The sequence below is a fragment of the Ornithorhynchus anatinus genome, chromosome 5 (assembly GCF_004115215.2).
Source record: "Ornithorhynchus anatinus isolate Pmale09 chromosome 5, mOrnAna1.pri.v4, whole genome shotgun sequence".
NCBI lineage: Eukaryota > Metazoa > Chordata > Mammalia > Monotremata > Ornithorhynchidae > Ornithorhynchus > Ornithorhynchus anatinus.
Window position 1 is genome coordinate 18,114,364 of NC_041732.1, and position 22,992 is coordinate 18,137,355.

Below are 22,992 nucleotides of genomic sequence, written 5' to 3' on the forward strand. Positions count from 1 at the left end.
GGGATTGAGACTGTGAGCTTGATTATCTTGTATCTCCCCCAGTGTTTAAAACATAGTAAGCGCTTAGCAAATACTATAATTAATTAATGACCTCGTGGATAGAGCACAGGCCTGGGAATCAGAAGGACCCGGGTTCCTAGGCCCGGCTCTGCCACTAATCGCGTGACCGTGGGCAAGTCACTTCACTTCTCTGGGGACTGGGACAGTGAGCCCCATGTGGGGCCTGGACTCTGTCCAACCTGATCACCTTCCGTCTACACAGGCGCTTGGAACGGTGGCTGGCACATAGAAAGAGCTTAGCGAATACCTAAGGAAAAAAAATGACCTCGTGACATACATCTACCACAAAAGGATGGACTCTCTTTCAGCAGAAGCTTCGTGAGGAGTGAGAGCTCCACTGGCAAAGAGGAAACTAATTCTCTTCCCCTCTTCAAAACCCTACTTTAAGCTCACCTTCTCCAGGAGGCCTTCCCAGACTGAGCTCCCCTTTTCTCTCTGCTCCCTCTGCCCCCTCTTCACCTCTCCGCAGCTAAACCCTCTTCTCCCCCCTTTCCCTCTGCTCCTTCCCCTCTCCCGTCCCATCCCCTCAGCACCGTACTCGTCCGCTCAACCGTATATATCTTCATCACCCTATTTATTTCGTTATTTTGTACATCACCCTGATTCTATTTATTTGCTACTGTTTCAGTGAGATGTTCTTCCTCTTGACTCTATTTATTGCCATTGTTCTTGTCCGTCTCTCCCGATTAGACTGTAAGCCCGTCAAAGGGCAGGAACTGTTTCTATCCGTTACCGATTTGTACATTCCAAGCACTTATTACAGGGCGCTGCACATAGTAAGCGCTCAATAAATAGTATTGAATGAATGAAATAGAATCAGGCGCTGTAAACCCGGAGCGTAACGGCATCCCAAGGGGCAGGCTGTGTGGGTGCACCGTGTGGTTAGGACTGGGGGTGGTCTCACACTGACCTTTTGAGCCACGCAGGCAGTCACAGGTGATTGTCACCAAGGTCACATGAATGTGTCTGTTATATCTTTGGATTGTACTCTCCCAAGCCCTTAAAACAGCGCTCTGCATCCTGTAAGTGCTCAGTAATTACCATTGACTGACCGCATGACAGTGGGACCATATCGGTGACTCACTTTGGATTAACTGAGATCCATCCTTCCTCATTTTCCATTTTTTTTTTCCCTTCCTTCTCCTGGCCTGTCCGTCAAGGAACACTTGACGCCATAGAAATGATAGGTGTGTGATGTTTCTGGACCTGGATCATGCCACTGTGAATAATATAATACTTGTTTAGCACTTACTTATGTGCCAAGCACTTTTCTGAGCACTGGGGTAGATACAGGGCGATCGGGTCGGACACGAGTCCCTGTCCCACTTGAGGCTCACAGTCTTAATCCCCATTTTCCAGAGGAGGAAACTGAGGCCCTGAGAAATGAAGCGACTTACCCAAGGTTACGCAGCAGACAAGTGGCGGAGCCAGGATTAGAACCCAGGTCCTTCTGACTCCCAGGCCCAGACGCTCACCGCTAAGCCATGCTGCCTGGGGTACCTGCTTAATGGGGTGGGGAATGCTAGTGGATTCATTCAGTGGTATTCAAAGGTACAACCCCAGAGCACTTATATACATTTCTTAAAATTGTATATTAGAAAGTACTTCTTCATATTTCTCTCTCCCTCTTTAAACTGTAAGCTCGTTACGGGCAGGGAGCACGTCTGCTTATTCTGTTTATCGGACTCTCCCAAGCGCTTCATACAGTACTCTGCACATAGTAAGCGCTCAATAAATACCTTTGAATAGATGGGTGGATGGGAAGCATCTTCCCATTTTGGTGGTCCCACTTCCCCTGAAACTCAGCCTTGGAGGGGGAAGACCAACGATAGCGACTACGACTTTGACTCTTCCCACTCTCCGCTCCTTTCGGTTTAATTTGATAGGCGGTTTGCGCTGTTTCGTTTGACAGAGGTAGGGTAATACTTTGGAAAGTCTTTTTACTAGCCTGCAAGATTCTTACCAGTCGTGCCCAAATTTTTCAATACCACCCCTCAGGTGAAAATCTCTTTACTTGCCCGTTTCCAGGATCAAAAGTGGTGGAAGACCTGTGGGTATGTGGGTCCCCTACCCAACCAGGAATAGGCACGTTTCTGGTTAGAGTTGGGCTTTTCTTGGGTTTTGTTTTGTTTTTAATAGTATTTGTTAAGCACGTACTATGTGTCAAACACTGTTCTAAGCACTGGGTTGGATACAAGTTAATTAGGTTGATCACTGAACTTGGGGCTCACATTCTAAAGAGGAGGGAGGACACGAGATCAGAGGCACAGAGGAGTTTAAGCGACTTGCCCAAGGTCGCACAGCAGCCAATTGGGAGTAGAACCCAGGTCCTCCGATTCTCAGGCCTTTGACTCTTCCACCAAGCCAAGCTGCTTCTCTTAAATCTTTCTTCCTATAATCTCTGGCCGGGCCTTAGCCGACATAATGTGTAGTCTCTGATAGAGAAAGAGCGCGTCTGTCCGAGAACCGGAAATCTCAGGAAGTACTGCCGTGGAATGGTCCAACCATTTGAAATCTTAAGTTCCCGGGCCAGTCTCGTCATTTCTGCTTTTGGAAATGACTGCACTGCATCGTCTGATAGTCTCGATTCCGCACTTTCTAGCTATCGGACCGTGCCCTGGCCTTACAGAGTCACGGTAAGACCTTCGTTCATTCAGACGTATTTATCGAGCTCTCACTGCGTGCAAAGCACTGTACTAAGTCCTTGGGAGAGGACAGTAGAATAATGAACTGACGCATTCCCTGCCCACAGCGAGCTGATTTTCCAGCATGCGTCAGCCTCGGGATGCAGCGGGACAGCCGGAAGTCTGACGAGCTTTTTGCCTGCATTTCAGAACCACCACGCATCGGATCGAAGAAAACCTCCCCGAGGTTTCTAAAGACACCTGGAAGAATCGGGGCTCTGTTGACTTTGTGGTACTGCTGGACTGGTTTAGTTCGACAAAAGATTTACTTCTTGGAACAACTCTACGCAGTCTGAAAGATGCCCTTTTTAAGGTCAGCGAGGATCGCGGCGTTATTCGTCCTTGTGCCGTCAGTCAGTGGAGCCAAGGCTCTTGATGATATTCATCCTTGTGCTTTCAAACCGGGTATTTATTGAATGTGTTATTGGGAGAGTACAGTGTACTAGACACATTCCCTGCCCACAAGGAGCTTACCGTCTAGAAGGGGAGACAGACATTAATGTAAATGAATAAATTGAGGATATGGACACGGGTCCTGTGGGACTAAAATCAATCAATAATATTTATTGAACACCTAGTTAGTACAAGAGAATCAGGCGTGGTCCCCGCCCTTAAGGAGTTAAATCAATCAGCATTATCCGTTGAGTGTTTACTCTTGCAGAGTATTCACCCATTCGTTCAGATGTATTTATTGAGCGCTTACCGTGTGCAGAGCACTGTAGTAAGCGCTTGGGAGAGCACAGTACAACAGTGAGCTGACACATTTCCTTTCCCGTAATGAGTTTACAGTCCAGAGCTCTGCACTGATTGTTGGGGAGGGTACAGTAGATCTAGTAAACTAATTATTTAGTAACTAGTAAAATTTACTTGGTAGATTTAGTGACTTTAGTAAAGATTTAGCAGGGTCGAGCTTACAGTCTGCGGGGGGAGACAGGCATTAATATTACAGGTAAGGGTTAGCGACACAGTTTAAAGATATGTACGTAAAGGCTGCACAATAATAATAATATTAATTGTGGTATTTAAGTGCTTACCGTGTTCTAGGCCCGGTGCTCAGCACTGAGGGAGATACGAGAAAATCAGGTCCCACGTAGGGCTCATAATGGAAGTTGGAGAGTGAACAGATATCGGGCAAAAGACACTTTGAGATTTGCAGTAAGGGGGAGAGGTTGGCTGGAGATGTAGATTCTGGAGGTCGTTGCATACAGAGGTGGTTGTGGAACCCGTAGGGGTGGGTGAGCTCCCCGAGGCAGAGGGTCTTAACTGAATTGTTAATTGTGGTATTCGTGCCAAGCACTGTTCTCAGAAGATTGTACAGCGATCAGAGATAATGCAATCGAGCGTCCAAGTTGATGCTCGAGTGAGGCAGGGTGGAGCAGGAGCTCAGATAACTCATCATCTCATCTGACGACACTGCTGTCCACTCTAATAACTCTAAAAATCCAGGGACGGTCGGTCAGTGGAGGGCCCTTATTATCCAGTCAGTCATCAAGAGCAAACAAGTTCAGGATGCCGTCCTTTGCCGATAGTCACGGCGGATGTATTTGGAGGTGGGGAGGAGTCCTGTCTGGTTCCGTTTTACCAGAGGCTTCATTCATTCATTCAGTAGTATTGAGCGCTTACTATGTGCAGAGCACTGTAGTAAACGTTTGGACTGTACAATTCGGCAACGGATAGAGTTACTGACCAGTAACGGGCTCACAGTCTAAACCGCGGACACAGCAAAGCAGAACAAAACAAGCAGGCTAGCGCAGACATCAAGATAAATAGAATCAGAGCGATATACACAGATGGCCCCTAAAACCCTCTGGCCCCCAACAATCAATCGATGGAATTTATTGAGCTCTTACTATGTGTAGAGCACTGTACAAAGTGCTCGGGAGAGGATAATACAATAGATTAGCTGACCCGTTCCCTGTCTGTAGTGAGCTCTCCCGGTCTAGAGACGTCAATGATCAGTGAGTCAACAATCAGAACCGATGAGATTTGGTGACAGATCGAAGATATTAGTCCTGCGAGAGAGATGAGTCGAGGGTATCCTCAGGGCTACGGGCTTGTGAGATAGGGACCGTAGTGTTATCGTCTACAGGGATGGGAAAGACAAGGGTGGAGTTCGGGTGGAAAGATGAGGAGTTCCGCTTTGGGCAGGTTTCGTTGGAGCCGTCGACAGATCGCCCGGGTATTAATGTCCTGAAGGCAGGAAGAAACGGGAGCGTGCAGAGGAATAGCGAAGGCAGGACTGGAGAGGTAGATCGAGAAGTCATCCGGAGAGAGATGGGAGTTGAAGCTGTGAGAGCAAATGAGCTTTCCAAGGGAGTAGGTCTGGATGGACCCGGAATTGAACCTTGGGGGACTCTCACCGCTGCGGGGAAGGGGGAGGTGGAGGAGGAGCCCGGGAAAGAGACCGAGAAGGAGGAGTCAGAGGGCTAGGAGGAGAACCGGGAGAGGGGCAGGGTCTGCGTAGCCAAGGTTGGATGACGCTTCCGTGGAGGGGGCGGTCCACAGCGTCGAACTCGGCCTCTTGGCTGCCGAATTGTAGAATGGAGTAGAGCCCATTCGATCTGGAGAGACGGAGAGGTCATTGGCGACCGTGCGAAGGCTAATTTCTGTGGAGAGGGGGTGGCGGAAGGTAGATTGCAGAGGGCAAAGGAGAGAATCGGCGGGATCGTTGCCGTATATCGAAACCCCTGGGCCAGTTTTTGTTTTCATCCTTTCGGGGAAAAAAGAGAATTTGAATCCGATACTTTTAGAGCGGAGCATCCCTCCGGCTTTCGTACGGGGACATTTTGGGTTAGCCTTGCGCATCCGTAAACCAAGCTCACTGAGCATTTCCGGGCAGCGGTTGTTGTGGGAAAGCAGGATTGCTGCTGAAAAGCTGTAAATTATACCCACTCCTTAGAACATGTGAGCTTTGCGAGTTTCTTCAGGTGCCATGACAGTGTTCAGAATTCAGCTTCCTCCCTTGGATGCCCATTGTTTATACGTGCAAAACCTGAGGCTTTTTTTTCTTTCTCAATGCACCAGGAAGTAGTTTTAAAACTGGGTGTCAGATGTACATCATGGAAATTATTTTGCTTCTTCGTAGTGGGAAAGTCAGACCGTCCTGCGGAACGAGCCCTTAGTTTTGGAAGGAGGCTATGAAAATTGGCTCCTTTGTTACCCTCAGTTCACAACGAATGCTAAAGTCACCCCACCTCCTCGGGGAAAGAGCGAAGAGGTTTCTATCTCACGTGAGTACACGGATCTTGTTTAAACCAAACACCGTTCAGAAATCTCTAGGAAGTTTCACTGAAGTCTGGACCGGGGATCCTTGTTTCTCCGTAGAGTTTTCATATTCGAGAGCAAGAAATCTGCTCCGTAACGGAAATAATAATTAATAACAATCATGGTACTTGTTCAGCGCTTATTATAATGATAGTTATGGCATTTGTTAATGGCTTACTAGGTGCCCAGCACTGTTCTAAGCGCTGGGGTAGATACAAGTCAGTCAGGTTGGACGCAGTCCCTCTTCCAGATGGGACTCACACTCTTAATCCCCATTTTTGCAGATGAGGTCCCTGAGGCCCGGAGAAGTGAAGTGACTTGCCCAAGGTCACACAGCAGGCATGTGGGAGGCCCAGGATTAGAACCCAGGTCCTTCTGACTCCCAGGCCCCTGCTCTATCCATTAAGCCACGCTGCTTCTCTAATGTCTGGCGGGATCTCCTTCCAATGGTCGTTTTCTGGAGTTCATTTTCAGCCTATCAGCTATTCAGACTGTGAGATAATAATGATAATAATGATGGTCCTCGCTAAGTGCTTACTGTGTGCCAAGCACTGTTCTAAGCGCTCTGTTTCTACTCTCGCAAAGTCAATAAATCACCCCCCCCCCCCCCCCCCCGCGGGGCAGATGGAACTCAGAAGCGATTTTTGTGGGTTTCAGTGGATTTTACCTACCCGTCTCTCGAAGAGCCGGCCCCTCCTCCCCCAGCCGCCCAGGTACGGCCATCTCCTGTCGCGGGAAATGAAAACACAGACGGGCGAAGCAACCGGGAAGAGAGAACGGGGCCGCTTAACCCCCCAACTCCAGGAGGGCCAGTTGCTGCTCGCGGCTCCCCTGTGGTTCAGGCAACGAGCACTGTGAAGAACGTTCCTCAGGTGGGTCCTTTCAGAACCCGAGTCAGAGCTGTTAGTAGGGCACACCAGCGGTTCAGCCAGTCTGCGTTTGTTTAACGGCATTTGGGAAGCTCTCACGGCGTTTCAGGTGCTGTTCTGAGCGCCGGGGTGGATACAGAGTGATTAGAGAAGTCGTGTCTTCCTTAAGCGCTTACTAGGTGCCGAGCACTGGTCTAAGCATTAGAGCAGATACAACTCAGGTTGTAAACAGTCCCTGTCCCACATGGGGCTCGCAGTCTTAATCCCTGTTTGGTAGAGGAGATAACTGAGGTGCAGAGAAGTGAAATGCCTTGCCCAAGGCCACACAGCAGATAAGTGGTCGATCCGGGATCAGAACCCAGGTCCACTGACTCCCAGGCCCGCGCTCTCTCCGTTAGGTCGTGACAGATTACTGGGGAAGGGTGGAAATAAAGACAGATGGGTATCGGATCCCAGCCCAAAGCGATGCAGCTGGGAAAGATGATCATCTCCGAGGAGTCACGATGACCTCTCTTTCTATCAAAACACGGGGTTTCGAGAACAGGACTCCTTTCCTGGTTTTCTACAAACGATGCCATTGTCGGCCGCGCTTTGTTTTTATTGCTCCAGATCGATCGTTCTAAAAAGCCCACAACCAAACCGCCCGATGCTCATAAAGTCAGAGCTGAGAGCGCCGAGCCCGACCCGAAGTCCCTTCAGAACGGGAAGATGGTTCCCGACCGATCCAAAAAGCCCGCATTTGACCCGACCGCCGTCCTGACGGAGGAAGAAAAGAGCCGCATTCACGCCGAGACCGCCTTCCTGATTGAGAAGAGCAAACGAGAAAAAGAGCGACGGGAAAGGCAGCAAGAGGAGCAGAAAGAGAAGCTCAGGCGGGAAGAGCAGGAGCGGAAAGTCCAAGAGAACCGGGAAGGGGAAGAAAGAGAACCCCGGGAGGAACGACGGCAAGTCGGGGCAGCGGCCGACGGGCGAGAGGGCGGGCAGGCGAAGAGAGAGGAGGAGGAAACTCCGGAGAGAAGACCCAGAGAAGCCGCAGGAGCAAAAAGGCAAAACCAGAGCGACCATGAGAGCGCAGAGGCTGAAAAATCCGACCTCGACAGAGGTTCCACGGAAGATCGAGAGACAGGCCCTCAAACTTCAGAACTGCCGAAAAAGCCCCTAGGAGGTCCGGCCCAAGCTTCTGGGATGGAAGAGCCGAGCTCGAGTAAGGTAAGTGGGGAAGAACGGACGGATGGCCCCCCGAGGGAAATAGAGAAACAGTATTTCGGGGGGTTGAATGTGAAACCCCAAATCACCAGTGGCCCGTGCCGTCTCTTCCCTGGTGGCTCTGAGGCGTCAAGATCCCAGCCATTAGACCGTGAAGTAGAGTTTGCAACTTCACCTCTTCTGGGATGTAGACGCCGAGCTTCCTACGGGCAGGGAACGGGCCTGCCAAGTGCTCAGTACAGCGCTCTGCACGCAGTAAGTGCTCAATAAATATCACTGATTGATTGATGTACAAAATGGAGCTGTTGATGATGATGATAACCCCTGTCTGCTGTGCGGTCTAGGGCAACTGTTTAACTTCTCAGTGCCTCCCATGTCCTAATCTGTTAAGCGCTGGGGTAAGCGTCTGGTTAACAATAATAATAATAATAATGTTGATATTTGTTAAGCGCTTATTATGTGCAGAGCACTGTTCTAAGCGCTGGGGTAGATACAGGATCATCAGGTTGTCCCACGTGAGGCTCACAGTTAATCCCCATTTTCAGGGAACTGAGGCACAGAGAAGTTAAGTGATTTGCCCAAAGTCACACAGCTGGCAAGTGGCAGAGGAGGGATTCGAACCCAGGTCATCTGACTCCCAAGCCCGGGCTCTTTCCACTGAGCCACGCTGCTTCTCCAGATCAGACACAGTCCCCGTCCCACACAGTCTAAGTAGGAGGAGAACAGGGATCGAATGCCCATTTAACAGGTGAGGACATCGAGTTTTGCCGATCCGAGCGTGGCTCCAGTGAGGCGGACAGATGATTCTCTCTCGATGAAGATTGCTCTTATGGAACTTCGTCGCAGGATTAACGAAGGCTCCCGCCTGTTAGTTTCCTTTGCCTTCTTAAGGCAACCGTAGCACGTGGATCTAAATAACGCTAGACTTCATTTTTAGGGAAAAAATCCTTTCTCTTTTTTCAGGATAAAAGAAACATAAACTAGAGCGTTGCTGGGTGGGACAGGGACTGTGTCCAACTTGATGAGCTTGCGTCCACCTGGACACGTAGAACAGTGCTCGACATAGAGTAACCGCATAGTAATAATAAATACGTGTAAAATGCTGGCTACGTGCCAAGCACTGTTCTTAACACCGGGGCACATACAAGGTAATCAGGTTGGACACCGTCCCTGTCTCACAAGGGTTCACAGTCTTCATCCCCATCTTACAGATGAGGTAACCGAGGCCCAGAGAAGTGAAGCGACTTACACAAGGTCACAGAGCCAACAAGTGGCGGAGCCGGGATCTTTCTGATTCCCAGCCCCGTGCTCTACCCACCGGGCCAAGCTGCCTCGCGGCATCTGCTGCTTAACAAATACCATTAAGCAACAACAAACTCCGTCGCCGGGTTCGGACAGTCTCAATTGGAAGGCAGAAACGGTAGCGCTTTAAGCCGCAGATGTCGCCGGTTTCCTCTTATTTGTGAAAACGATGCTTTAGGCAGGCCCGTGAAGTCAACGATAGCCATTTCACGAAGTGTTCCCCGGTGTTTAGCCATTCCAGAAGAAGAGCTAATTTCTTGACAAACCCAAATTTTACTTAAAAGGAGTCACAGTTCAATCCCGCTTAGCCGTCGGGGGCTTTTGAGTGCAAAATGACCAAGTCTTCCTCCGAGGTGGCGTTGCCAAACAGCCGGTTCAAAGCACGCTGCCTTTTCAGGCCACCGGAATCCCATGAAAGCTTCCCAGAACGACGGCGTTGACAGCCCGCTGTTGTTTGTGCCATTTTACTAAGCTTTCAGCGCCTGTGTTCTCTCTTTCTAGCCCCTGGTTGACCGAGACGGGGTTTCATCATCCGTTTTGGTTTTCTAGCCCCATCTGTAAAACATCTCCTGTTCTCAAATTGAGTTATAGGAGAGCCAGAATCAGCCCCCCTGCCCTCAGTGAGAAGGAGCCTCCAGAGGGTCCTTACCCCCTCTTGAAATTTTCGGTAATTTGTTTCGGGATGTACACTGGGGGAGGAGCTACACTCTTTGAAATTTTTTTTATTCCTTTCAACCGTTTGCCAGCATGTTAGAGTTAAAGAACAGCCAGAAAGTGACGTGCCCAAAGCAGGAACCTCTAAAGATACTTCCGAAGACCCCGAAAGAAATAAAGTAAGTAAAGTTCAATTCAGTTAAACGAGGGGGGATAAAATGAAAACCAGAGAAATCACCGTAGGGTACAATAACGTGTATTTATCTTCACTTCATGTTGGGAATCCCCGGTCGGATTCTTAAAATCCACCCAAGATGGATCTTTGTCATTTTCGGCAGCTGTTTTCGGTTAACTCTATATAAGATTGCCCTGTTTTGGGTGAAAAGGGAAAGCAGACTTACGGGTTCCCTCCAAAAGTACAATATTTTGAAGCTTTGATGGTACTTAACAAGTGCCTTAAACTGCCAGTACTGGCTAGTTGTAATCTTTGGCAGTCCATAAGTAACCCCTTGCCTTTGGTTTATCTCGAAGTGAGGAAGGAGGCGATCAGTGTTTTTTTTATAAGCTCCTAGGAACACGAGTTTTGCTAAAGACATTTTTCTATCATGGAGTCGTACTTGCTCATTCCTTTTTCCCAGAGGTGCACGATAAGTCGTTCGGAGATGGTGAGTCGAAGCAACGATCCCAGACCTCTCAGTTTTCTGGAGTAACAAGAATAATTTCTCCAGAGTTTCTTTTCTTCTGGTGAAACAGAGAGATGGGTGGGTAGTACATAAAAAGAAAAAAAGGTTGAGACGGAGGGAAGACCCGAACTGGATTCCGTTAGAACTGAAGATGGAGTCGGCAAGGTGTGTGAAGGGTGTTGGATCAGAGAGCCGTAAATTGAAATCAGGTGTGTTGATTTGTCTTGGGGTTTTCTCTTTCCAAAAGTCTCAACGAGAGCCATTGACAAGAGCCCGAAGTGAAGAAATGGGAAGGATAGTACCTGGATTGCCTGCAGGCTGGGCCAAGGTAAGGGTCAAGACGATGACAGAGCAGCAAGAAGATTGATGTGTGAGTCTCTGTCTGTGTGTGTTCTTTCCATCAGTGATACGTATAGAGTGCTTACTCTGTGCACAGCACTGTGCTAAGCGCTTGGGATGACGATACTAATAACGGCGGTATCTGTTAACCGCTTACTATGTGTCCGGCACTGTTCCGAGCACTGGGGTAGAGCCAAGCTAATCAGGTTGGACGCAGTCCCTGTCTTAATTCTTAAGTCCCCATTTTGCAGAGGAGGAAACTGAGGCCCAGAGAAGTAAAGCGACTTGCCCGAGGTCACGCAGCAGACAAGTGACGGAGCCAGGGATCAGAACCCAGGTCCTTCTGACGCCCGGGCTCTAGAGTCCAGTTCAACAGAACTAGCGGACACGTACCCTGCCCGTAACGAGCTGACGGTCTAGCGGGGGAGACGGACATTAATATGTGCTATCATCTAGTTTGTGCCCGTCCTTCTTTGTGAAATAGTGAGCCAAGATGGCTTTTCCTCCAAGGCAGCTGTGATTCCCTTGTTAAAGACTGGCTCTAGAAAGCATACGGCTAATTTTCTCAATTCCCTGAGACGGAGGACCGTGTTTTTCAGGAGCTAGCCTCAGACAGCTATTGGGATTCAGGAGAATTAGTGCGGTGAAGAAACAGTTCACAGCAAGGAAAAATGTAATGCTTAATTGTGCCAACTAAAAAGTGTATCTCGTAGAGAAATAGTTGCTCCGTATGTGCGTCGGGAAGAGGCGATTTTGTTGGATCATCTTTGACGTGCCTGTGTGTGTATGTAGAGGGTGGTTTTGTTGGATATTTTCTGTTTTTGACCTTTATCCATCTTTACTCTCTCCCCCTGAAGTTTCTCGATCCCACTACAGGGACCTTTCGCTATTACCACTCACCGACCAACTCGGTTCACATATACCCCCCCGAAATGGCTCCTCCCTCCACGCCCCCGGCCACGCCCCCAACCCACAAGGCCAAGCCCAAGGTATCCACGGAGCGGGACAGAGAGCCGTCCAAGTTGAAGCGCTCCTACTCCTCACCGGATATAACCCAAGCCATCCAGGAGGAGGAGAAGAAGAAACCAATCGTAACGCCCGCCGTCAACCGGGAAAACAAGTAAGCGGCTCCGAGCCCTCTGACAGGGAGTTTCCCGTCCCGTTTTCCTCGGAGTTGCTGAGCCTGGAGCCCGAATCCATCAGTAGTAATAGTAAGAGCTCAGCTTTCTAACCTCCTAGCCCACAGTCAGTGTCCTTGTAAGCCTCTCCTTCCTTCCATTTGGCAATCTCCAGTAATGATTGTGGTATTTGTTAAGCGCCTACCGTGTGCCAGGCTCAGTACTAAGCGCTGAGGTAGATACAAGATAATGGGGCTGGACACAGTCCTTGTCCCACGTGGGGCTGACCGGTCTTCACCCCCATTTTCCAGATGAGGTCACCGAGGCCCAGAGAAGTGAAGCGACTTGCCCGAGGCCACCCAGCAGACGAGGGGCGGAGCTGGGAGCAGAACCCGGGCCCTTCTGACTCCCAGGCCCGAGCTCTTCCCGAGGCCATGTTGCTTCTACTGTTTATTACTACTCAGGTTGAAAAACCCGCTTCAAGACAAGTGGCCAGAATTTAGCCCCTAATTTAGCTTCATTCTCCTCTCCACCCACCCACTTTGCCCATCCTTCCTCTCTCCTCGGCAGTGGGGTCAGACAGTTAGGGTTGGCTGTGTGAGTTGGAGTTGCGTACCTGTGAGGTAAAAATGTCTTAGAGAATTCTGATTTTCCACCGACTTAATAATAATTGTGGTATTTAAGCGCTTACTCTGTGCCAGGCACTGTTCTAAGCCCTGGGGGAGATACAACCTAATTGGGTTGGGATCAGTCCACGTCCCACGTGGGGCTCACGGTCTTCATCCCCTTTTACCAGATGAGGGGACTGAGGAGCGGAGAAGGGAAGTGACTTAGCCAAGGTCACGCAGCAGGCGGGTGGAGGAGCCAGAATCAGAACGCAGGTCTTCTTGATTCCCAGCCCCAGGCTCTATCCACTAGGCCACTCTCCTCCTCAGCTTCGTGCCTGCTCCCACCACGGTCCGAAGAGGCACCTCGGCCTTTTCCAGACCACGCTGTGGCTGGGGGAGGCGAGAAGGGCTCCTGGTCACAGCCGACACCTCTGCTGAACGGTGGGCAGGGCCATCCTTCTCTCTCCCTCCGCCACCATGCCAGTCAGTGCCCCGTCTCTTTTTGGTTTCTCCGGACGTCCTGCCGAAAGCGACGGTGTCCCGCCTCTGACGGTTTGTCCGGGCCCCACCCAAATAAGAGCTTGCCCTTCAGGGGAGGGTGGGCCCTTGAGCCCTGTCTCTCGATCGTTTTTATGGCATCATTACTGTATTTTTTAAGCGCTTACTCTGTGCCAAGCACTGTTAGCGTGACCTAGCGGAGAGAGCACTGGCAGTCAGAAGGACCTGGCTTCTCCTCCCGACTCCGCCTCTTGTCTGCTGGGTGGCCTAGGGCAAGTGGCTTCAGGGCTCCGGGCCTCGGCCCCCTCACCTGTCAAGTGGGGAGTAAGACTGTGAGCCCCATGTGGGACGGGGACTGGGTCCAACCCGATGAACTTGTATCTACCCCAGCGCTTACCGCAGTGCCCGGCACAAAGTAAGCACTCAAGGAATGCCGTAGGAAAAGACAAAAAGAAACTTGCAGATGTCCCCCGCCTTTTTCCACTTAGGCCACTCTGCCACCCGAAGGCTGAAATCTCCAGGCTGTCCGCCTCTCAGATTCGGAACCTCAACCCGGTGTTCGGCGGGGCGGGCCCAGCGCTCACTGGACTTCGCAACCTGGGGAACACCTGCTACATGAACTCCATCCTGCAGTGCCTGTGCAATGCTCCACACCTGGCCGATTATTTCAACAGAAACTTCTATCAGGAAGACATTAACAGGTGAGAGTACGCTCTCAGTCAGTCAGTGGTATTAATCGAGCGGTCACTCTGTCTGTGCGGGCACTGGGCTTAACGCTTGGGAGAGTCCCGTACAAATTGGCAGACTCCTAGCGAGCTGACGGTCTAGAGGGGGACAAAGACGTTAATATAATCCATCGGTCGATGGTATTTACCGAGCCCTTCCCGTGTGCAGAACACCCTACTAAGCACTTGAGAGAGGGCGAGCCATCGGACTTGGCGGACGCTTGCCCTGCCCGTAGAGAACCAACAGTCTAGAGGGCGACATGGGCGTTAATGGAATCAGTCAGTCAGTGGTATTTGATTTGTTCAGCGCTTACCATGTGCAGAACACTAAACTAAGTGCTTGGGAGAACACAGTACAACAGATCCCTGCCCCCAACCAACTTGCAGTCTAGGGGGAGAGACAGGCATTAATGTCATCAATGGTCTTTACCGAGCACTAACCGTGTGCAGAACGCTGTACTGAGCGCTCGAGAGAGGACAATCCAACAGACTCAGCGGACACGTTCTCTGCCCGTTATGAGTTTACAGTTTAGAGGGGGACAGAGATACTAATATAATGATGGTATTTAAGCGCTCACTGTGTGCCAAGCACTGTTCTCATTGCTGCAGTGGGGTAGATACAGGGTTCTCAGCTTGTCCCACGTGGGGCTCACAATTTTAATCCCCATTTTAGAGATGAGGTAACTGAGGCACAGACAGATTAAGGTGCCCGAAGTCACACAGCTGACAAGTGGCGGAGGTGGGATTAGGACCCGGCTCTTTCCACTGAGCCACGCTGCTTCCCAATGTAATCAATCAGTGGTAATCACTGAGCACTTAACTGTGCGCAGAACTCCGAGCTAAGCACTTAAAGCGTACGGTCCAACGGAATTAGCGGACACGTTTCCTGCCCTTAACCCGCTTCCCGTCTAGAGGAGCTGCCCCAAACCGTTATCCTTTAGTGCTGAGTCCCAAAAGGGGCATTTCGCTGGAAGCCTAGTTTCAGAGCTCTCGGAGCCCGGGGCTTGTTCGGTTGAGGGGTGGTGGGGGAAGGGTCATTTTAGCTCTGGGACAATCATTCCCGGGCTTACGAGCGCTTTTTTGCATCAAGCGCTGCTGCGTAGGATTGTAATGGAAAAGCCACAGTGGCACCTCTGTGTGGTAAGGCAGGGTTGAATTGCACCTCACTTACTCAGAGAGGTAACTTTACGGATTTAGTTTCTGAGACTTCTTTAAACCGAAGCTGCAGTCGGAGGCCTGTTGATGATTTACTGAAAATGCTGCTTAGGAGGAGGAGGCGTAGGGGAAGGGGAGGAATAATTTGTCTATTTTGTCTTGTTTGTTGTATGACCTTGAGGAAGCAGGGTGGCCTTGTGGATAGAGCCCGGGCCTGGGAGTCAGAATGACCTGGCTTCTAGTCCCGGCTCCCCCACCCGCTTGCTTTGTGACCTTGGGCACTTCTCTGGGCCTCAGTTCCCTCATCTGGAAAATGGGGATGAAGCCTGGGAGCCCCGTGTGGGACATGAACCGTGTCCAACCTGATTAGGGTGCATCCACGCCAGCGCTTAGAACAGTGCTCTGCACATAGTATTAAGACTGTGAGCCACATGGGAACGGGGAATGTGTCCAACCCGATTGCCTTCTGTCTACCACAGTGTTTTGTACAATGTCTGACACGTAGTAAGCACTTAACATTTTTATTATCAGTAGTATTACTACTACAGTAAGCACTCAGTAAATGCCACTGACGGATCAAAGCAGCATGGCTTAGTGGCTAGAGCCCGGGTCTGGGCGTCAGAAGGACCTGGGTTCTCATCCCGACTCCGCCACTTGTCTGCGGTGGGATCTTGAGCAAGTCACTTCAGTTCTGTGGGCCTCAGTTACCTCATCTGGAAAATGGGGATTAAGGCCACGAGCCCCATGTGGGATAGGTAGTGTGTCCCACCCGATTAACTTGCATCTTCCCCAGCGCTTAGAACAGCGCCTGGCATCTAGTAAGTACTTGAGCGCCATCATTATTATTATTATTATCATTATTTTGTGTGGAGTGTTTGGAAGGGGGTCCTGTATTCTTTATCGGTACTTTGAAGGAATTTCTTTTATGATTTTAGCATGTCTAATCGCACTGCTCCTACTTAGTATATTATTAGTTAATCGAAGGCATTTGGTGGGGTTGTGTGTGTTTTTTAAAAACACCTTAAGGGTCTGCCCGCTAACTCTCGATCGCTTCCACCCTCTTACCCTGTTGGCAAAGGTCAAACCTGCTGGGGCATAAAGGCGAAGTGGCCGAGGAGTTTGGTATCATCATGAAAGCCCTGTGGACCGGGCAGTATAGGTATATCAGCCCAAAGGACTTTAAGATCACCATTGGGAAGATCAATGACCAGTTTTCGGGCTACAGCCAGCAAGACTCCCAAGAGTTGCTCCTGTTCCTGATGGATGGACTTCACGAAGACCTAAATAAAGTAAGGCCTCTAGTGACGGGGGGGCGGTGGGGATTCAGTAGCCCCGAAATATATTGCCTAGAGTTGTTCGGTGTCATCCACACCATCCACCGATGATCCAAGATTAAGCATTTAAGGAGCATTTTTTGAGCTGCGAGTGTATAGCGTTAGCCTTGGACGGGACGACGGCCCTGGAAAAGAAAACGCGGCTAACTCGTATTCTGCGCGCAGAGGTCAGTTTCCCTCGAGATGAGCAGTCTTCTAGTGACCTTCTAGATGACGTGGGGGAGGGTGGGCATATGTGGCTTTTTTTTTTAGTGCTTCAACTGTGCTTATAGCCGAGAAGCAGCATAGCCTAGTGGAAAGAGCCCCAGCCCAGGAGGACCTGGATTCTAATCCCGGCGCCAGCTTCAGTTTAAAGGAGTCTCAGAAACCAAGTCCGTAAAGTTGGGATTAAGTCTCTGAGCCCCTTATGGGACGGGGGCTGTGTCCAAACTGACTGGCTTGTATCTATCCCAGCACTACGTACAGAGCTGTGTGACCTTAGGCAAGTCACTTCATTTCTCCGTAAAATGGGGACGAAGACTGTGAGCCCCAGGTGGGATAGGAGCTGTGTTCAACCTTGATTAGCTCGTGTCTACTCCAGCGCTCAGTACAGTGCCTGGCACATAATAAGCGCTTAATAAATGCCATTAAAAAGAAAGAAAAAGAGGATCAGTGTTACAGGAGACCTCTACGCAAATGCCCCGAGCGGATATGACAGGAGAATTGAGGGCAAAGTCCTAATCAACAGACCGAGTTGGGTGAGAAAAACTTAAAGATTTTCACCAAAAGCCCGTTATTCCTCCAGAGAAGACTAACTAAAACTGTTTTTCATCCACCTTTTCCACAGAGGAATTCATACAACTCATTGAGTTGCAAAGATTTCATTCCTAGCCATACGTGATCTTAACTCTCACAGATCCACTGGGCGGTAGAAATCGATCGCCCGATTGTCCGGGTGCTTCAGGTACCCGGACAATTCCCAGAATTCTAGTCTTCACCCTCCACAACCTCTTGTGCCTCGTTTATTGCTTGTTTTGTTTTTTGGTACTTGTTAAGCTCTTACTCTGTGTCCAGCACCGTTCTAAGTGCTGGGGTAGGTTCAAGTCAGGTCGGACACAGTCGCTGTCCCTCCTGGGGCTTAGAATCTTGAGGAGGAGGGACAACAGGGTTGAATCTCCATTTTTACAGTTGAGGAAACTGAGGCCCAGAGAAGTGACTTGCCCGAGGTCACCCGTTGTTTTGAACCTTCTACCTTCAAGCTTCAAAGGGTGTTGCGTTTTTCTGGCAGTTTGGGGTTTAAACGATTTCCCAGCCACGCCCCTCTTGATTCTGTCGATTTGAGTAACATCCTAATAGTAATAATACTAACTGTGGTATTTTTTAAGCGCTTACTACGCGCCAAGCACCGTTTTAAGCCCTGGGTGGATCCAAGGTAATCAGGTTGGACCCCATCCCTGTCCCTCCCAAGGGTCACAGTCTTCATCCCCGTTTTCCAAGTGAAGTCACTGAGGCTTGGAGGAGTGAAGTGACTTGCCCGAGATCCCACAGCAGCAGACAGGTGGCGGAGCCAGGATTGGAACCCTGGTCCTCTGCCTTGCTGCTTCACGTACTCTGTCAGCTTAGTCTTCCCTAACTGAAGAGGCAGCGGGTGTAGGGCCTCGCGGTGTTTAAAGAAGGTTGCACACATCCAGCGCAAGACCGCCCAGACTCGGCGGGCCTGGACCGGGGCCTCGCTTGAGCTGCGGCGGGTGCGCCTGGGCGGAGCGAGAAAGCAGCAGGGCCGCTCGCGTGTCTCCCCGTCTCTGAGAACGTCGACGGGGCCTGGGCCAGTGGGGCCGTGACCTTGGGGCCCCAAGTAAGGTCGGTCCCGCCCGGAGCGCCGCCATCTCGGGCCACTTCCGCCCCAGACGGGAGCCGCTCGCGTTCTGTCAGAGATGGGTGACGGGCCCCGGGGAATCGGCGAGACCCACGCACCCCAAGTCTCTGGGCAGAGTTCGGCCGCGACCTTACGTCCGGCTGGCGCGTGCGAGCCTTCGGGTTAACGGGCGGTTTTCCGAAAACCGCCACGGCCGCTCGTTTCCAGGCTGACAACCGGAAGAGGCATAAGGAAGAGAACAACGACCACCTGGATGACTGCAGAGCAGCGGAGTTGGCCTGGCACAAGCACAAGCAGCTGAACGAATCCATCATCGTGGCGCTCTTCCAAGGCCAGTTCAAGTCGACCGTCCAGTGCCTCACGTGTCACAAGAGGTCGCGGACGTTCGAGGCCTTCATGTATTTGTCTTTACCGCTCGCGTCCACCAGCAAGTGCTCCCTGCAGGTGGGTTCGGCGCCAGGCCCGTTTCCTCCATACGCTCGCGTGTCTATTTCCGTGCGTGTTCGCTTATCCCCCCGCGTCACAAGGACCTGGGTCCTCATCCCGGCTCTGTGCCTTGTCTGCTGTGGGACCTCGGGCAAGTCACTTCACTTCTCTGGGCCTCAGTTACCTCATCTGGAAAACGGTCCTTTAGGACTGTGCTCCCCATGTGGGATGGGGGCCTTCGTCTAACCCGATAACTTGTATCTACTCCAGTTCTTATTACAGTGCCTGCTACATATTAAGCCTGTAACAAATACCGTAAAAAAACAAATCTGTCTCCCTCTCAGTGGAAACCGTTCGCGGGCCGAGAATGTCGCTTCTTGCTTCTTTGTTTCATTCACTCAGTCGTATTTATTGAGCGTTTGCTGCGTGCAGAGCACTGTATTAAGCGCTTGGAATGGACAATTGGGCAACAGATAGAGACAGTCCCTGCCCAACGACGGGCTCTCGATCTCCCAAGCTCCTAAATCGCCCCGCACCCTACCAAGAGGACGCTCAGTAAATCCTACTGCTGGCTTCTAAAGGCCCTGGATAGGAAATCCGGAGTTTCTGCCTCGTTGGGTAAAGGAGGCTCAATTATGCAACCCGACGGAAATCCTCTTTCAGCGGATGCCTGCGGATGAAAGAAGAGTGCGTTTGTTTTAGGGTGTGGGTTGGAAAATTTCCATATTTTAAGATATTTGACCTTTCCCGGAGTTGAAACCGAATTTTAATCCTTAACAAACGAATACTCTTTAGACACGGTATCCTAAACACTTAAATAGGAAATTAGAAAACTATTTTTCATTCTGTGCTGTCTGTGGCTCTGAATAGCTTCGGGAAGAGTTTTCATTCATTCGGTCGTATTTATTGAGCGCTTACTGTGTGCAGAGGAGTGTACTGAGGGCTTGAGAGACTGAGCTCCTCTTCTCCCTCTACTCCCTCTGCCACGCCCCCTTTACCTCTCCGCAGCTAAACCCTCTTTTTCCCCTTTTCCCTCTGCTCCTCCACCTCTCCCTTCCCATCCCCACAGCACCGTACTCGTCCGCTCAACTGTATATATTTTCATTACCCTATTTATTTTGTTAATGAATTGTACATCGCCTCGATTCTATTTAGTCGCCATTGTTTTTACGAGATGTTCTTCCCCTTGACTCTGTTTATTGCCATTGTTCTCATCTGTCCATCTCCCCCGATTAGACTTGTAAGCCCGTCAAACGGCAGGGACTGTCTCTATCTGTTGCCGACTTGTTCATCCCAAGCACTTCGTACAGTGCTCTGCACATAGTAAGCGCTCAATAAATACTAATGAATGAATGAATGAATGAATACAATGTAACAACAAACAGACACATTCTTGCTGTTCAACTCAGTTGAAAGGGGGAGACAGACATTCATATAAATAGATAAATTACAGATATATGGGGACGAGAGGATGAATGAAGGAGTAAGAGCGGCGCAGAAGGGAGCGGGAGAAGAAGCTTAGTCCGGGAAAGCTTCTTGGAGGAGATGTCTTCTATGCGGTTTTGAAGTGGGGGAGAGCAGTCGTCTCTCTGTAACGCATGAGCCCAAATTTCCCCACCCAGTTAAACCTCAGTGGGCCTGTCTCTGTGAAACCTTTCGCCGTTGCTATTCATTGTTCTGCCCGTAACTTGCAGCGCTTTCTGCGTTGTGCCCTGCAGGATTGCCTCAGGTTATTTTCCAAAGAGGAGAAACTCACCGATAACAACAGATTCTACTGCAGTCACTGTAAGACGCGAAGAGACTCCCTGAAAAAAATAGAAATTTGGAAGCTGCCTCCTGTGCTCTTAGTACACTTGAAACGGTAAGAGCCAGAGGGGGAGAGCTCATCAGCCCAGAGGGACCGGCTGCCTCCTCCCGCAGAGACAGAGAGTACCTTGGCTACGGGCTGAGGGCCAGGGAAGCAGCGGGACCTGGTGGATAGGGCCCGGGAGTCAGAAGGACCTGGGTGCCAATTCCGCCCCGCCGCTTGTCGGCTGTGAGACCTTGGGGAAGTCACTTGCCCTCACAGGGCCTCATCTGTAAAATGGGGATTAAGTCGGTGAGCCCCATGTGGATCCCTCCGGATTAGCTTGTATCTTCCCCAGCGCTTTACACAGAGGACGCGTTTGACAGAGAACACGGTTATTATTGTTATTACATGCGGGGACCCGGGGTGGGCGTTCGGTAAACCGGAGCGTTTTTCACGGGCCCCCGACACCACCCGTTCCTGTCTTGGCCGCGGCTGTCGACGGACGTGACGGACCCCGGGCCTCCCCACCCCGGGTCACCGTCGAGCAAGCCTCAAGTCCTGGGCTGACGGACCCGTGGCGTCACTTTACTCGTCGGTGGGTTCCCCACCGTGGATCCGGGGGGCGGCTCGTCTACCCGTGAGCCTTTCTCCGTCACACCCGGGGCCCCGGAAGTGTTTTTAGTGCGGAAGGAGCCAGGAGGGCGTATCCGGAGGGACTGAGCTCTGCCGGAGGGGGTTCCCCGGCGTTGTAGAGAGGGTGGCCGGGACCCTGAAGAAGTGGAGGGCTGTCTGCCCTCGCTGGCCACCTTCAAGTCGAGAGTAGCGGCGGACATTCACCCATCCTCCCTCATGCTCTCCGCGCGGCTCTCGGACCCCGCTGGCCCTCCAACGGCCATTTCTTTGCGCTCTGCAGTTTTTCGTACGAAGGGCGGTGGAAACAGAAACTACAGACGTCAGTTGATTTCCCGTTGGAGAGCCTGGACCTGTCCCAGTACGTCATCGGCTCCAAGAGCAGTTTGAAGAGATACAACCTGTTTTCTGTCTCCGTGAGTACCGACCAGCCTCGCACCCTTTGCCTAGTGTCAATTTTCCCCCCCAGGAAGTAATAGGGCTCGGGTCACCTTGGCCGAAGGTACCTTCCGGCGTCAAAACGTGGCGTGAGAATCGACGCTTATAGCGGCAGTCAGAGAGAGAGAGAGGAGAAGCCGGCTTGGCCTAGGGAATAGAGCGGGGGCCCGGGAGGCAGGAGGACCTGGGTTCTAATTCCCACCCTGCCCCTCGACTCCTGGGGGACCTCGGGTTACGTCACTACGCTCCTCTGGGCCCCGGTTTCCACACCTGGAAAACGGGGATGGGGACTCCGACCCCCAGCGCTCAGTGCTGTGCCCGGCCCAGAGTAGGCGCTCAACCAACCCCACGAGGGAGGAACGGCCGCGTGGAGCTTCCGACGGGCGTCCGGGGTCGGCTTGCTAAGCGGGTTTCTGGTTGGCCGCAGAACCACTACGGGGGCCTGGACGGAGGACACTACACCGCCTACTGTAAAAACGCCGCCCGCCAACGGTGGTTCAAGTTCGACGACCACGAGGTGTCCGACATCTCCGTCTCCTCCGTGAAATCGTCGGCCGCCTACATCCTGTTCTACACCTCCTTGGAGCTCCGAGCGGCCGACGTAGCCACGTAAGGGGGAGGGAGGCGGCGGAGGCACGAGAGCCCTCCTCCTATCTTTCAGGGGCCCCCCGGGACGAAAGAGATGCAAAATAGCTTCTCGTGGTCACCTAGGAGCCAGGTTCCCGCAGCCGGAGTTCAGGTCAGTGCTAGTACTTTATCAGAAAAGCCGGCCGACGACATCTATTCAGTACTAATACTAGTAATAAAAAAAAAGCCTCTTCCGGATACAGCTTCTCTCAGAGCGACTTATTTTTAGCCTACCCCAAAATTATAACCTAGTGATTCCCAGTCTCTGAAGTATTCTTATTATTAGAGTCCCGGACTAAGACCCATTGTATACTTTAATCCCGCCCCCGCACACCTTTTTACTGATGTAGCCTTTCCACATTTCCTAAGATGGATCCTCCAGTGGCTACGGTAGGGTGATGTAAAGCAGGTAGGAATGTATGTGTATATAGCAATTGCGTACTTGCACATCAGAACTCTGTGTATATATATATAGATATAAAAAAGAAAGAAAGGGGGGGGTCCTTTCGTGAAGTAAGCACTCAGAATTGCTTCGCCTTTGCCTAGTCTTCATAGCTGCAAAGCTTTCTTACAGACCTCACGGGGCAAAGCTGTTTTTCTGTTGGCTTCGGGCTATATCTGTGCACTTAAACTTGATTCCGAAGAAATACGAAAACCTTTCTTTAATTTTTTTAATATAAATTTAATGTACACTTGCATTAAAATCTAACTCAAAGTATTATTTAAAA

General features: G+C 50.9%; 1 protein-coding gene across 1 annotated transcript in view; it reads left to right on the forward strand.

Annotated features, from left to right (window-relative positions):
- The window catches only part of USP8 (ubiquitin specific peptidase 8), a 55,407-nt gene extending 32,415 nt beyond the window's left edge, over window positions 1–22,992 (forward strand). Inside the window, exons 8-20 of the mRNA XM_029065390.2 lie at window positions 2,895–3,057; window positions 5,830–5,974; window positions 6,666–6,880; window positions 7,487–8,086; window positions 10,132–10,218; window positions 10,970–11,050; window positions 11,919–12,181; window positions 13,774–13,986; window positions 16,244–16,454; window positions 18,562–18,798; window positions 20,499–20,641; window positions 21,483–21,615; window positions 22,065–22,992. Coding sequence (XP_028921223.1) covers window positions 2,895–3,057; window positions 5,830–5,974; window positions 6,666–6,880; window positions 7,487–8,086; window positions 10,132–10,218; window positions 10,970–11,050; window positions 11,919–12,181; window positions 13,774–13,986; window positions 16,244–16,454; window positions 18,562–18,798; window positions 20,499–20,641; window positions 21,483–21,615; window positions 22,065–22,250 — 2,677 coding nt within the window. The 3' untranslated portion in view covers window positions 22,251–22,992. The remainder of the gene's footprint in view (window positions 1–2,894; window positions 3,058–5,829; window positions 5,975–6,665; window positions 6,881–7,486; window positions 8,087–10,131; window positions 10,219–10,969; window positions 11,051–11,918; window positions 12,182–13,773; window positions 13,987–16,243; window positions 16,455–18,561; window positions 18,799–20,498; window positions 20,642–21,482; window positions 21,616–22,064) is intronic.